Raw genomic sequence first — 14465 nt, 5'->3', positions numbered from 1 at the left:
TTGCACGGATCTTTCAAAGCACTTGCCATGGGATCGCACTGACCTAGGCCTGGAGAGTACCTGCAAGGGGGACACTCTTGGCAGCAATCACTTCTGCCATGAAACAACTATCAGGGTCTCTTTTGCGTTATATAATAAAGGGCCATCGGGAAAAGCCAGGGTGGGCGGCTTGCTCGGCATGAGTTCGACGCCAGCATCTACGTAAGGCGGGGTTCGTCGTTCCCTCCCTCATTTCCATCAACTAGAAACTAGAGACATTTAAATTTCAACGAAATCGATGAAAAAGAAGCTTAGTGGCGAGAGCGGTGCGGCGTGGAGCCAGTCTGCTATCTAGCTGGCTAACATCTGTATTGCTTGTCCGTCTGGTGGCGTTAACAACGCTGCGACAACAACATAAATCTAGATGACTCTGTACTCAGGGTCAAGGAGAGAAGCATGTGATAAAAGACACTTCTGTAAATGTTTAGAAGTGTTGCGGCGTTGAACATGGAATGGAGTGCTGTTGCATTTCCATAATATTCTGAATTGAACAACATTAAAAAGGCACTTGAAAAATCACCCACCACCGCACAGTCACTTAATTACTCTGAAAACTCCCAAATTGTATTCCAAAGCAGTCAGAACTGTAACCTTCTAATTATTTATGGCATATCTACAGGTTATGGTCGTCGATTCACGTTGACGATCCCGGGCGACATCGATCTGAGTGGCTCCACACCGCGTTCAGAGTCAACAACCACGACTCAGACACATACCGCACATCACACATGAGCGATTACAACAACACGGAAGAAACTTTTCAACGAACCATCAATTGATATGTTCAAGATACCATAAACTTCTCATCACCCCCCCAGAACCCACTTCAATCCCTCCACCATCCCCTCCTCCGCCCTCCTCGCCCCCTCCAGCCCAGGCGCCTTCACCCAAAACGTATGCGGCCACCCCTCCACCACCTCAACCTCAACCTCGACCCCCGCCTCCCTCATCAACATCGCATAGCAAACCCCATCCCCATACAGCGTATCATTACTACAAACCTGCACCCAAACCCTTGGCATTCCCATCCCGCGCACCTCCTCCACCCCAACCTCCAACGGCAACCTCTCCAGCCCGTCCCGCGGCACAGCCCTCTTAAACACCGGCAACGACGTCGTCTCGAACGCGGGCGTGGCCGTGGTATACGCTCCCCTCAACCCCTCCGGCACAAACTCAACCGACGTGCCCCCGTCCGAGGTGACAGGGCACCGCAGCACCACGCCTTGCAGACTCCCCCGCGGCACAATCTGCGAGACCGCGGCGGCAAGCTGTCCGCCGCTACTGCTCCCGACCACAATAACCGTCGCCTCGGGGACTAGGCCCCTGACGTACGTGAACGCATCCACCGCGTCGCGGACGCAGGTCGCGGCAGGGACGCCGGGCATGAGGCGGTACCCGACGGAATACACCGTGGCGGGCACGCCGTCAACGATCCAGCGGCACGAGAGCTCCTCGCTGTCCGCCTCGCCGACGCAGAGCCCGCCGCCGTGGAAGTAGACCACCGCCACGTCCGAGGTCTCATTCTGCGGGTCCGAGAAGCGGAGGATGGGAATCGGGAAGGCATCTAGCGTGGATGGGGCGGTGAGGTGGGCTTTGGAGATGCGGGCGAGGTGGTGAAGCGGTCCCGAGGGCGCGAGCATGTCTCCGGTGGTGCGGCGGCGTTCTTCTGCGTAGATGGGCTGGCGGTCGAGAGGAGAGGCGTAGGTCTGCTTGGGCGCTCTGAGGTTGGCTGCCTCTTCGTGCTGGAGCCATTCCGGGTCGAAGGGAGGCGGCTGTTTGAGGATCAGATAAGAGAGGGAGTCCATGCTGGAGATGAGGTAGCAATTAGTTTCAATAATGCTGGATAAGGTCAATCACAGAGGAAGGTTGAGCAGGGACACGATGAGGGACCATGCACTTTATGAGCTGGATGAGGCCGGCGGAGTGGGGTCGGTGTCCGGGTTGTTGATGGCGCGGTGTCCCGCTTAGCCGGGAGTAGTGCCGGAAGGGGACGGGACGTCCAGCCTTGTCCGGTGCATTGTGGCGAGGTTTTGCACCTCATGAAAAGGACCTGGCCATCTCCGGAGCCGTTTCCGAGATTGCCGCCGTGATCTGAGATCGAATAATCTAACCCGACGCGGCAGCGAAGCTCAACGTCAGTTACCGCCGAGCAAGCTTGAAAACTCCGAAGGCAAAAATCAACCGTGTCAACCGAGCCGTTTGCTGGAAAAATATGCACTGCATGGCAAAAAAGACATCAGGCAGCGTGGAGTACAACATGGTACACAAGGTCGATATTAGTGTCCTCTGGGTTGATTCCGTCCCCTTGGACCGATCGCCTATCTACAATGCTAGAGTACACAAAGGGAATCGGTGGGCGAATGCGTCTATAGCACAGAGAGATCGCCGAACTTCTCCTGCAGAGGGTGTTAGCTCCGTCACTCGCGACAACACGGATTGACCGTACCTTGTATCCCGGCACGGACCAGCGGCCCTTGGAAACGAGCTGGGAGGTCTTCTCGTCGATCGAGGGCTCGGCGGCGGAGACTTCGTCCTGTAATCCTCATCAGCATCCCTCTCTCGTCCCGCATCTCCCGCGGGTGCACATACGACAGTGAGGTCCTCGAAGGGACGGGCGGTCTCGATGTTGGCGAGGGTCTTCTCGAGGTCCTTGAGCTCGAGGTCGACCTTGTCCTTGGTGGCCTCGGCGTTCTTCACGGCCTCAACCTCGAAGGCCTCGATGGCCTTGACCTGGCGGGCGACGTCGTAGCTGGCGGGCTTGAAGGCGGTGAAGCGCTTCTCGATCTCGTCGATGACGGCCTGGTTCTTGAGGACGGAGCGGTAGTGGGCGAAGTCGACGGTCGTGGGGAGCTCGGAGAGGGTCTGGACCTTGCGGCGGGCGTCCTCGTTGCGCTTCTTGAAGGCCTGGAGGGAGGCGACGGTCTGGCCGCGGAGGCCGAGGGAGGTCGTGACCTTGGCCCAGTCGAGCTTCAGAGCTGCGCTTCGCTGGAGGGAGAAATTAGCTCAGGGTTTCCCTTGGGCGGCTCGGAGATGCGGGTGCGGTGCGCGGGGTTTCAATTGGAGGGCGAGGGCAGGAATTGCATCAATCGGCGACTTGAGATCGGTCGGGTTCGATGGGGGATACGTACTGCGGCCATTTTGGAGGATGTGTTGAGGGTTCGGGGGAGTGGAGAGGGAGTTGCGTCGTCGTGAGAATGCTTGATTGACTTTGCCGAACGGAGAGGCAGAGAAAGAGCCGGGATGAACTGGGTCACACTTTAGATCACGTGATCCGCGCACGGCTGCGAAAGCTGGTTGGGCGGGAGCGAACCGGTCGTGGTGGGGCAAAGCTTCCGCTGCGAATTCGGTTTGCAGGATGCGATCGAGGGGTAAGGCAAGGAAGGCAGAGCTGGAGGTCGCAGTGATAAAATTCTCCATTATTCGCAACGACCTCAATTGAGCAAGGATATGCAGCACAGACAGCTTCACGCATCACGTCACAAGGATTGACATTATTTAGGCAACGGACAGTTCGTCAATTATCATGACCTCTCATTGCGCACGAGACTTTTCGGAGTCAACTCCCTGGGAATTGTACATGCCAACCCATATCCGTCCTTTTTGTGTGTTTGTCGCGTCGAGAATTCGAGAAAGAGATGTTGTTTTCACCCGCAGTGGATGTCGCTAGATGCTCAATGCCATAATCGAGTTGACAATGTCGTTGTCGTTCTCCTTCAGGGCCTTGATTGCCTTCTTCCGGCTGACGTTGGCCTGGGTCATGACGAGCTCGATGTCCTTGTCCTCAATGCCCTCAGCATCAACCTCCTCGCCGTCATCCTCCTCCTCCTCCTCCTTCTTGGCATCAGCCTCGGCGGCCTTGCTGGGCTCAGCGTGGCTGTGGCCGGCGTGGTCGTGCTCACCACCGGCAGCGGCGAGCTGCTGGGCGGCAGCCTGCTGGGCGGTGGCGTTGAGGTCCTCGATCTTGGCCTCACCGAAGACGATGTAGGTGTTGCTGTTGGGGGACTTGTAGACCTCGGGGTTGTTGATGACGAAGAGGATCTGTGTCGGACGTGGGTCAGCCTTGTCTACCCCTCCAACGATCGCACCACCCCTCATTCCCTCTCTGGACAAGGTCTCAACTCACGTTCTTCGGGCGGCGCAGGGTGACGCGGGTGATGCCCTGCACTCTCGTCAGGTGCAGCTTCTCGAGGGCCTTGCGGGCCTTCTTCTCGTTGCGGGAGTGGATGACGGCGGTGGAGCCGGAGGGAAGGCCCTCAGCATCCTCGCCCTCAACCTCGGAGTCGGAGCTCTCGTCCTCGTGCTCCTCGACGGAGACCTTCTTGGTCTCGTCATCGGGAAGCTCTTCAACGCGGGGGTTGGCCATTTTGTCGACTGCAAACGATGGTGTTCTGGTCAGCTGCGGGGAGTTCTTGCAATTTTTCTGAGTTGGGTAGCGTGGGTGGTGGTGGTGGTGGGAGCTAGGATCGCGCAAACGGGGAAGCTTGATTTGGCGAGCGAGCTGCTACGTTGTGTGGGAAAAAGGGAAATTGGGCCGTTTCTCTTCGCACAAAATTGTGCGCAACGTTCGCGGGTCGCTCCAACATGATTTTGACGCAAAATTCGAGACGCAGACGGGCAGCACTCACCAAAGTTTAGAACGAGGGATCCTCAACTCGACGTGGGGTGAATTGTTCGGTGGCTTTGTGGTTTGCAGGAAAGATCGTAGAGAAATTCTAGGGTTAGCCGAACACCCTCTGGATCGCAGTGACTAAAGTGGGGTTACGTAAGCAGACCACTCCCCTTATGGCGTCCAGATTCCCCAGATGCAGATGCGTGGAACTACGATGCAAGGCCGCAGCACATGAATGACATTCTGGTACTTCCGGGCATTCATTTTCACAAGGCTGAAAGTCGCAAGAAATGCAGACAAATGAATCTGGACGTGTGCACGCGTGTCTGGGGGTTGATGTCTTGGCCGCGGAAGAGGGACGTCAAAATAGTGTCAAGATGATGATTTACAGTCGTCTCCGAACGAATAAAACAACTTTTTACTCCGTGTCCCCGTCACATGCCAACCAGTCTATTTGTATGATCTTGATTGTGCCATGAATTCATTTTTGTGTCTCTGAATTTCCGTATTTGACGCCGGTCATCACGATTGATGATGATGAATGTGACATACAGCCCTTCCAGTTACGGAGCAAAAGAGAAGTGCAGCAACCCAATGCTGCAATGGAGATGCAGACCAAACCGGATTTCCCATGCTGTCACGCTCTAAACCAGCCCCGTAATCTTCAAAGTCAACCCTCCCTTTTCGACAGAATTCCCCAATCGCAAGGTGTGTGTCGTGTGTGAATTATCCATCTTACGCGGCGGCCTTGACCTTGACGAGCTCCTTGCGCTGCTCGAAGCGGCGCTGCTTCTTGAGGCGCAGGACCTTGAAGCGGTCGAAGTCGGACAGGTTCTTTCTTCGCTCAATCTGGGTGCTGCGCTTGAACCAGTTGGTCTCCTTCCACTTCTGGTCGATCTCGGACTTCTCCCAGAACTTCTTGACGGTGCCGGTGCGGGCGCCGCGGGGCAGGTTCTCAACCTTGAGGGAAGACAGGAGGGCGTTGGAGAGGGAGATGGGTTGGCGGGGGACGGCGAGCTTGGCGTCTGAGGAGGGACCGTCGACCAGAGCCTGTATGCACACAGAGTCAATTTCCATTTCATTCCTGGTTCCCGGCGTCTTCCACCACCAAATCCCAAGACTGCTAACTCGAGGCCTGATCGATCGTCGCCGAGGGGGAAGGGATTCAACGTACGCGCTTGTGGTCGATGATCTCGACGATGGTCGCGAGGCGGCCGGCGTAGGGGCCGTTGCCCTGGAGAAGGACGACGCGGCCGACCTCGACCAGTCGCCACTTGGAACCCTCGATGGTAGCGTCACCCATTTTGCTGGTCGGTCTAGATGTCGGGAAGATGCGGTGTCAGAAGAGGTTTCCTTTTCCTTTCGGGGAGTGCGATCGAGAAATTGGGATGTTGTTGGAGGTTGTCTTTTGTCTGGGGGGAAAAGGAGGGGCGCGCGTCGACTTACCAGACGTCAAAGATGTGCTGCTATGGTTAGTGGTGTAGTCCTGATGAGGTTCCGCTCGCGGTCGCAATTTTTCTGTTTTGGCGTGTGCGAAGCAAATTTGAGCCCTAACCTATCTATGGTGGTTTTTTGCCGGGTGGCCCGAGCTCGGCGGTGGCTTGGTTTTGCCGAGCCGACAATCAGCCGGCCCAATATGGTCTAGGCGGGCGGTCAGCAAGGTCGGTGATTTCCTGCCGTGCCCCACCGACGACAGTGATTTTTATTGCTTCGACGCGCGCGCGCAGCAGCCTTTTTCCTCTCTCCCATCCATCACTGCAACAGCTTCGAGCTGGGAAAGAGCACAGTTCGGAGAGTTTGCAAGACAGAAGCAACGTAGCAAGCGTGTCATCAAAGGTATGTTTATATTTCTCCCCTTGCAAAACCGCACTTCCCTGGAATGATGAGAAAAATTTGCGATTGATTTCTCTCGGTGGCCCTCTTTCGCCGGAGCGGCTATACCGTTTGAATACATGATATTCAATTCTTACATATTCTGACCTCCTACCCATTGCTCACTCTTGATTATCTGGCTTTCTTGAGAAGCAAGTTGCTAATTCAGCATCAGGTACCAGTAGTGTATCTCAATGCAAGCAAAATACATCACATTTTTGAACAATACTCATCGCGCCTCACTCCTGCGCAGTGTGTGTCACATGTATCTCCAGTGAAAGTTGTGTTTATGTTTCGCTCAATACAGCTATCAAGTCGTAATGCTCATGTTCCTAATGCCCTGCCAACGCCTTGAGAATTCGGTTCTGATCTATGCCTTGCCCTTGCGCCTCAGCTCCTCTTCCTCCTCGGCCTGGATCTGAGCGTCGATCTTGGCACCTCGGGATGGCTCGTTGCCATGGTCCTTGGCCTGGTTGCGGTCAGTGGTGATCGGCGACGTTAGGGGCCAATAAACATACGGGAAGCGTGGGGTCGATCTTGCCCAAACGAACCTCCCGGGTATCATCGTTGTCATCCTCCTTATCCTTCTTCTAAAACATTGTTAGTGGCCGCCGGGTAATATGCATGCACTCCACGTACCTCCTCTGCCGCAAGTCTGTTGGCAATGGATCTCTCATCCTCTGCGATGGTGTTAGAAGTGTCAGAAATTTTGACCGGAGTAAGAACATACTGGAGTCGGTAGCCTGGTGAGAGTTCTCCTTGCCCTCCTCGAAGCGCTCAGCGGTGTCAAGCTCCTCGTTCTTGTGGTTTCTCTGGTCACCAGCCTCGTAGACGCCACTGGTGCCAACCTTGGAGTCGCCGGCCATTTTGATGGTTTGGTAAGGTGTGCGGTGGAGGTGCGGGTGTTTTTTCTTGATGGATAGTCTGCGAGTAACAGAGTGCGGATGATGTACAGAATGCAGATTGGAGTTGTGCGAAATAAATCTTTGGTTGTTGCAGGCTTGCTCTTTCTATATACGGACACTTTGGTGAGGCGTTCTGGCCTGACTAGACACCCCACCAGTTACTTCATCTGCATCTACGTCATGACGTCTTCAGCGCCGATTCTCAGCTCAGACAGGCGCAAAGCTCCCTCCTACGTCATGCAGCAGTCATTTGCTCCGCTGAACGCCTTGACAAAATCCGTTCCTGCCCAAACCACATGGGAAAATCGGCGATGCAACCGGAAGGGACGAAAGAGTTGGGATTGTGGTCGCGGCCCAGGACTTTAGCGCTACCGTTGCTTTGTTGAGCGTACCTGGGCGGTCTCTATCAGATTTGCCTGGTTCGTCGCGTGCCTCAAATGACTACCCCTGCAAATAAAATCTTCAGATCTTAGATACGAAAGCTTGTGAAGGGGCGGTTCCTCCCGATTACTTACATCTGATCCCAACCTCGAGGTTGCGATTTGAGATGCTCTTTGCTGCCCCTAAATCATCCTGCACAAGATCGTAATGGTCACATACTGCTTTAGTGAAAAATGTGCGTGAGATAGGCAAGTACTCCGTGCACCTGACAAGCCTGCCGTCGCAATTCCAGCATTGATGACGAGATCCAGCATGAGGGGAATTTGAGGCTCTGATTTTGACATCGTCCCCCGCCAGGCCCTGGACCCCGATGCATGAGCCACCAGCGGGTGCAGCTCCCAGCGCCGTCGCCAGGGGTAAGCGCGACAGAAACCCCGCCGTGCGTCAATTCGGCGTTGGCGTCCAGACCTGAGCGGGCGACCGGGATGACGTAACTTCGTGGGAGCTCTGGGAGCTCCACTGCCGACTTCATCGCATCGAGCTGCACGCTGCACCGCGCAAACAGCAACAGCTGATTCCGAAAAAAACATCATCACCCCCAAACTCTCCATCAGCCCCGCCAAAATGTTCCGCTTCGTGAGTAGAAACCACCCCCGATTGATTGGCTCCGTGGCAAGCAGCTAATACCCCGCGCAGCACAAGACCCTCGACATCGTCACCCTCTTCCACAAGGCGAGCTCCCCCGCCTCCGTGAGGGCCGCCAACATCCTCAAGCAGGTCTCCGCCAACGCCGCCGCTGGCGCGACCGAGGACCAGGCCAGCGACCACAGCGTCCAGACGAACCCCAAGAAGTCCCGCGCCGAGTTCGAGCTCAACATCACCGAGGAGAACCCCACCGCCGACCAGGTCAAGACCATCCTGGAGTACGTCGGAAAGAGCAAGCTGTCGTCCATCATCCAGGGCGCCTCGACCGAACAAGAGGCCCTGAAGAAATTCCAACAAAATGCCGAGACCTTCCAGAGACCTGTGGTATGCGCTTCCCTTTGACCTGAGTGCCTGTCGTGGATCTCCGAAAGGGCGCCTTGCCTGCTATTGAACATACGTAGCTGATTGAGACATGCAGATTGTGGACTGGAACAACGGCAAGGCCGTCGCTGGCGACAATGAATCTGAGATTCTCAAGATGCTCAATGCCTTGAACAGCAGCAAGAGCTGAGAGACAAGTGCTCTTTAGAAGCTAGGCAGCGCCTTTGTCACCCCTGTATAATGAAATACCACAACCCAATGCAACTCTAGTAGTAGTTGAATGATGAACACAGCTCTTCGGCAAGAAATCTATCTAGGTTTACCTGTCTCAATTTCTTTTCCAGTTGCAACGTCGATCTCCATGTCCGAATGCCTTCATCCCAGTGTAGTTGAGATGGAGGGTGGGCGCTTGGGATTGGATCTGATCTGCCACTCTTGATGTTGAACCTGTTGTATCGAAATTGCTGGCTTGGAAATGGGATGGACAGAATCAAGTCCAAATGAGTTGGTACACTTCAGCAAAGGCGTCAGCGAGAAGGGATGCTGACCTACATGCTGTCTTTGACTTGCTGCAGCTTCCTTGCCAATTCGCAAGCATTGGTTGGTTCACTTGTGAGGCAGGTGGTGAGGAAGGAGAGTCGCATCATCACCACCTGCTTGATGCTGTCCTTGCCGTTGTTGCTGTTGTCCCTGTTGTTGCCACTGTTGCCCCTATCGCCCTTGTCGCCCTCGCTGCCCTTCATGTTGTCCTGCGTCTCCTCGATGATCCGAATCTTTAGGCAGAAATTTATTCACGCTCGCTTGTATTGCAACTCCAGACTGGAAGGCTCTTTCCACCAGCTCCTTCCTGTACTTGCTCCTGCCGCCTTCCCACCACCCTGCCTCCTACCTCCTACCTCCTACCTGGTGCCTCCTGCTGCTCACCTCCTGCCTCGCGACGCGCTCGCTAGCTCCCACAGTACCACAATACCAGGCAATTTCTTCCTCCTCGTCATAACAACCCTCTCTCCATCCCATCCACACACTCCTCTTCCCCCCTCCTCCATCTCACGACTTTGGCGCCATCGCAACCTTCCCTCGCGATCGCCATCATCCCATCTGCCCCCATTGATATCGTCTCTTCTTTCCATTCCATCCGCAAATCCACCTCCTTTGCAGGGTTCACCTTGAATAGGTCTCTGCCAACCGCACCTTCACTTTGAGGCTGCGTCTCTGCATCATGGCTCATCCGCCTTTCCACAGAAACGGTGGCCATCACCCGAACCGACGATACCAGTCGGCGGGCGGCTACGATCGCTATGGGCGTGGTTCACTCAATCGTCAACGCGACCTCCAAAACCCTGTCGGCGGAAGTCAGATCACTTTACCCTATCACCCTGGTCCCCCGCCCCAGCCCCAGGGGCGACTCTTTTACCCGGTTGGCGACTTTTGGGGCTTCGAGTATCCTTATGGCGTCCGATCCTCTTATTCCATGGTCACTAGCCACGATGGCTTGCCTCCGAAGCTGTACACGGAGAATCACCTTCCCGAGTCTTTCTACACTGCCAACAAGCCCGGCAGGGCGATCTTCAGCACCAACGATGGCAATATCCAACCTCGCTACATAGCACCTTCCGACTTCTACTCCGATCGCAAACTACCACTGTGGAGTGCTGAGGAGATTCAGAAGAATGCCAATTCAATTCGCAAGAAGTTCTGGGAGCACATGAAGAACATGGCTGAGCCAGTATACTGGGAAGACATGTGCGACTACTTTGATTGCTTCGACATTTACCATCATGGCGCTCTCAACATCTTCAATCTCCTTTATCATCTGTGGCATGAGAATCAAGACTTGAAGAAGGAGGCTTACCGCGTGATCGCCCTGGAAATCGGTATTTGGTGCGATCGCTGGCTCGACAGAGGTAACAACAAGCAGAGGCTCCTGGACTTCCAAAACTGGGGCAACATCAACATCCTCTTCAGTGCAGACGACCAAGTCGGAAATCTGGACGCCTCACAGACCGAGATCATGAAGAACGCCTTGCACCATCGACATGATCAGCTTCGCCACAACTTTGTACCCTCTCCCACAAATTACCCTTGCAATCAGTTGGGTGTCCATGGAGCCAGGATTCAAGACTGGTTATGTAAGTATTTCAACTCATTTCTCTCCCTATTCTTTTCATCAGAACCCCCCCGCCCAATTCCACCTTGTTTGTTGTTTTACGATGAACTAACATGATTGTAGACGACCAGCCCATCGCCGACAGCCACAACGGCCTTCACACCCCTTTGACTAGGTCATACCCTACACCCATCGGCCAGAGCAGCCTCGACAGTATCCCAGAGCACTCGCAACCTCCCCGAGGATACCAAACGCCCGTGGTCGCCATCGGAACAAGCTCGAACCATGGGGTCTCTCAGCCCCCCTCTCAGCCCCAATCTCGGCTCCAACCTACTCCGGCATCTACGCAGGAGGAAGCGCCCACGGGCTGGGAAAGAGTTCCAGGTAGGGATGAGAAAATTCATGGTCCAGTCCACCGTCGATCTCCCACCAGACGGGACTCTCGCAAGGACAGCACTAGGATTGCGTCTCCTGACCAACTCTCCGAAAGCAAGTCGATGGAGCCTTCACCGGAAGCAGAGACACAGTCCAAGCCGCCATCTGAGGAAGTGCTTCCGGACGAAGCTTCGGGCGACGTTGAGACTACTCAGAGCACGAGGTCGCGTGGCAAAACCATCACGGTCAACCTGCCGACCACGCCGAAGAAAAAGGACCCTCAGGGTTCTGAACCATCCACTCCCCAGGCAAAGGCTACGTCTTCCTCTGCGGTGCAGTCAGCGAAGAAAACTTCTTCTCCCGCAAGCAACTCTTCCGAAGCCAAGACAGCACCGCCTTCAAGCACGCCGAAGCAACTTGAGAAAATATCTCCCTCCCCAACCACAACGAAGAGCTCCTCGAAAACTTCTACTCCGTACAGTCAAGTTTACAACGACGACAACGCCAACAACGTCGAGTTAGTTGAGTACCCCGAGCGCTCTCACCCTACTGCGATGAAGACGCAGGAGGACATGCAGAAGGAGATCGCTGGTCGTAAGTTGGATTCCATCTTCGACACAATGGCTTCAAGTAACCAGAAAGCCTCCTCAACAGCTGAGCAGCCTCTGACTGCTGTCGAGGACACTGACCCAAAGCCCAAGCCTAAGAGCAAGAGCAAGAAGAAGAAGAACAAGAAGAAGAAAGCTGCTGTTGTGCCTACTACGCCGCCTCCCACCACCTTCACGATCAATGAGGATGAGGATGTCATCACTCTTACGCAGAACTACAGAAAGGAGGACACACCTAGTACTCTAACAGAGTACCTTGCCCGGGGCCTGCGATCTATCGAAAACTACCATCCTTCTCAGGTCACCCCCGTTCCTACTGTCGAAGATCATCATCCGAAGCTAGATGCTCCGCCTACTGACCCGCCTGCCACCACCTCGCCTCCCACCACCTTCACGATCGATGAAGATGAGGATGTCATCACTCTCACGCAGAACTACAAAAAAGAGGATGCACCTAAGACTCTGACGGAGTACCTTGGTCGGGGCCTGCGATCTATCGACGACTGCGAGCCTGCCGTGCAAGCTGGACACGTCCCCACTGTCGAAGATCATCATCCGAAGCAAGATACTCCGCCTACTGACCGGCCTGCTACCCCGCCTGCCACCACCCTCATGATTAATGAAGACGAGGATATCATCACGCTCACGCAGAACTACAAGAAGGAGGACGCCCCTAAGACTCTGACGGAGTACCTTGCCCGGGGCCTGCGATCTATTGAAAACTATGAGCCTGCTGAGGTCAAACGCGTTTCCACTATCGACCACCATCCGAAGCAAGATACAACCCAGACCTCGATGGAAAACCTTGCGGAGGATTTGGCTTCGATCAAAATCACGCAGCCTGCTCAAAATGACGAGCCAGATGCTTCAGACACACAGACAGAGCCAACCGGGGACTCTGCCAAGCCCGTCCGCAAAGGCTTCCGCGCTGGCGCTGGCGGCTCCCTTCGCTTGTCGAAGACTCGGAGCAAAAACGTCAAGAACTTGAGCTTTGTTGGCCAGATGGAAGCCGCCCATGGCTCGAACCAGCCTCTCGACCCGGCGCCACTGACTAACGCAAGCTGTAGCACCGCCAATGATGGCAACTCGAGCAATGCGTCTCAAGGCAATGTCTTGACACCTGCGACGCCTCTATCCGCAAGGGAGACCATGCTCAAAGAAAAGACTGCCATGGGGACATCGCTCAAGGAATCCCCATCCAAGGAGACTCTGTCCAAGGAGAACTCGTCCAAGGGGACTTCGCCCAAGGAGACTTCGGCTTAGGAGGCCGCGTCCGAGGAGCGCACAACCAAGGAACATGGAGCACGCGTCGATTCTACCCCGAAATCTGGTCTCAATCCTCGTGCCAATGAGTTTGTGTCTCCTCGTGGCACTGCGGTGCGCAATCCGTCAGCAGCCCCGCTTAAGAAAGCACCGATCCCTCTGGTCCCTCCTTTCAAGGTGTCTGGTCGGCATAAGCGCAGCCCGAACCCCTCGTCAGGTGCCACATCACGCACGGTTACACCTGGTGGCACACCCCCAAAGGCCTCAGGGAACGCTACCGAGGCTCTCAAGGACGTTTCAAAACATGGTGGGGATGTTGCTAAGAGCAGCGCGGACGAGCCGAAGAATGATATCGCTCCCGTCACCAGCAGTTCAATTGCTAATAAGAACAGCGAAGACCATGGTGGTGAGCAGAAGAAGCGGACCTTCGGTAATAAGGTGACCCGGGCTAAAAGCCATCCGCAGCAGACTGACAACAAGCCAGGGCCCGGCAAGAACTTCTCCTCGTCTAAAAAGCCAAAGGTTCAAGGCGAGAACTCTTCTCAAGCCCCATCTGGGCCTACCTCCGCGCTGCCCCCCACCGCGACCTGGGCCAGTAAGCATCGGTCTGGAATCTCGGGCTCTAAGGAGAATGGCGAACAGAAGTGAAGGAACAGAATGCTTTGGAGGAAAATATGCAACGTTGTCGCCTTCATTTGCCGAAAAGATTCGGTGTATGTCTAGAGTAGCACGGTAGATTTGCTGTCATTTGGACGGGCAATCAAGATTGATGTCATGAAATGCAGTGGTAGTGCTATGCCTGTTTCGGTGACTAGTCTTCCAAGTAATGAGCAGTGCGCCAAGAGTGATGAAGCGTACCGGATCTCTCTTCTGCAACTTAAAAGCTGCAGAGGGAAGTGCTTGCCCTGCGGTTAAATTCCCCATCAATCACCTTATGACTAGCCAAACAACCATCCATCTCAAATTGCCAGAAGCTGAGAGTCTCGGCGGAGTTGTGAATGGGTTCGGAGCGCTGAGGCAGCATAGCTGCATGAAGAGATGGTCTTGTACCAAAGCCCGCGGAACACTTCCCGCCGCGTTTGTTAATGACCCTCTGCAAGGTACTCACAACCACAGCGAAGTGTTCCCGGATTGTCCGCCGCGGGGAAGACATGCGACGAAGGACGTTGCGACCTCATGAGTCTGAGGAACACCCGCCAACGAATCCGCCGAAGTTGCCGGCACATTCAAAGTGCAGTCTGGATCTGGGCAGCACACCAATCGCTTCGTAAAAGGTCCCT

The 14465-nt window shown here is 55.0% G+C and overlaps 8 protein-coding genes across 8 annotated transcripts; 3 read left to right on the top strand and 5 right to left on the bottom strand.

The window, feature by feature from the left end:
* Positions 1-845: 845 nt before the first annotated feature.
* Positions 846-1844, bottom strand: Est1-0 (Versiconal hemiacetal acetate esterase; the record flags this gene model as incomplete). Its single annotated transcript, XM_036644486.1, has 1 exon — positions 846-1844. One exon carries the CDS (start codon positions 1842-1844, stop codon positions 846-848), a length of 999 nt encoding a protein of 332 aa, XP_036490608.1.
* A 561-nt stretch (positions 1845-2405) lies between these two features.
* CGCS363_v012636 (ATP synthase subunit d) lies at positions 2406-3176 on the bottom strand (the record flags this gene model as incomplete). Its single annotated transcript, XM_036644485.1, has 4 exons — positions 2406-2435; positions 2486-2572; positions 2629-3024; positions 3168-3176. The coding sequence occupies 4 exons, from the start codon at positions 3174-3176 to the stop codon at positions 2406-2408; spliced, it is 522 nt and encodes a 173-aa protein (XP_036490607.1).
* A 526-nt stretch (positions 3177-3702) lies between these two features.
* Positions 3703-4402, bottom strand: EGD2 (Nascent polypeptide-associated complex subunit alpha; the record flags this gene model as incomplete). Its single annotated transcript, XM_036644484.1, has 2 exons — positions 3703-4077; positions 4163-4402. The coding sequence occupies 2 exons, from the start codon at positions 4400-4402 to the stop codon at positions 3703-3705; spliced, it is 615 nt and encodes a 204-aa protein (XP_036490626.1).
* Positions 4403-5383: 981 nt separating this feature from the next.
* RPL14A (60S ribosomal protein L14-A) lies at positions 5384-5951 on the bottom strand (the record flags this gene model as incomplete). The annotated part of the gene is made up of 2 exons (XM_036644483.1): positions 5384-5698; positions 5823-5951. The coding sequence occupies 2 exons, from the start codon at positions 5949-5951 to the stop codon at positions 5384-5386; spliced, it is 444 nt and encodes a 147-aa protein (XP_036490609.1).
* A 939-nt stretch (positions 5952-6890) lies between these two features.
* On the bottom strand, positions 6891-7386 carry CGCS363_v012633 (uncharacterized protein; the record flags this gene model as incomplete). The annotated part of the gene is made up of 4 exons (XM_036644482.1): positions 6891-6989; positions 7039-7110; positions 7160-7200; positions 7251-7386. The coding sequence occupies 4 exons, from the start codon at positions 7384-7386 to the stop codon at positions 6891-6893; spliced, it is 348 nt and encodes a 115-aa protein (XP_036490611.1).
* Positions 7387-8430: 1044 nt separating this feature from the next.
* Positions 8431-9022, top strand: CGCS363_v012632 (putative redox protein fmp46; the record flags this gene model as incomplete). The annotated part of the gene is made up of 3 exons (XM_036644481.1): positions 8431-8442; positions 8503-8835; positions 8930-9022. The coding sequence occupies 3 exons, from the start codon at positions 8431-8433 to the stop codon at positions 9020-9022; spliced, it is 438 nt and encodes a 145-aa protein (XP_036490610.1).
* Positions 9023-10051: 1029 nt separating this feature from the next.
* Positions 10052-13185, top strand: CGCS363_v012631 (uncharacterized protein; the record flags this gene model as incomplete). The annotated part of the gene is made up of 2 exons (XM_036644480.1): positions 10052-10961; positions 11063-13185. 2 exons carry the CDS (start codon positions 10052-10054, stop codon positions 13183-13185), a joined length of 3033 nt encoding a protein of 1010 aa, XP_036490613.1.
* A 34-nt stretch (positions 13186-13219) lies between these two features.
* Positions 13220-13833, top strand: CGCS363_v012630 (uncharacterized protein; the record flags this gene model as incomplete). The annotated part of the gene is made up of 3 exons (XM_036644479.1): positions 13220-13274; positions 13319-13615; positions 13670-13833. 3 exons carry the CDS (start codon positions 13220-13222, stop codon positions 13831-13833), a joined length of 516 nt encoding a protein of 171 aa, XP_036490612.1.
* Between the last annotated feature and the right edge of the window lie 632 nt (positions 13834-14465).

Source organism: Colletotrichum siamense (genome assembly GCF_013390195.1).
Source record: "Colletotrichum siamense strain Cg363 chromosome Unknown KSG_Cg363_contig08, whole genome shotgun sequence".
In the NCBI taxonomy this organism is placed as follows: Eukaryota; Fungi; Ascomycota; class Sordariomycetes; order Glomerellales; family Glomerellaceae; genus Colletotrichum; species Colletotrichum siamense.
Note: the sequence above shows the minus strand (reverse complement) of the source record. Positions and strands in the feature narration are given on the sequence as shown.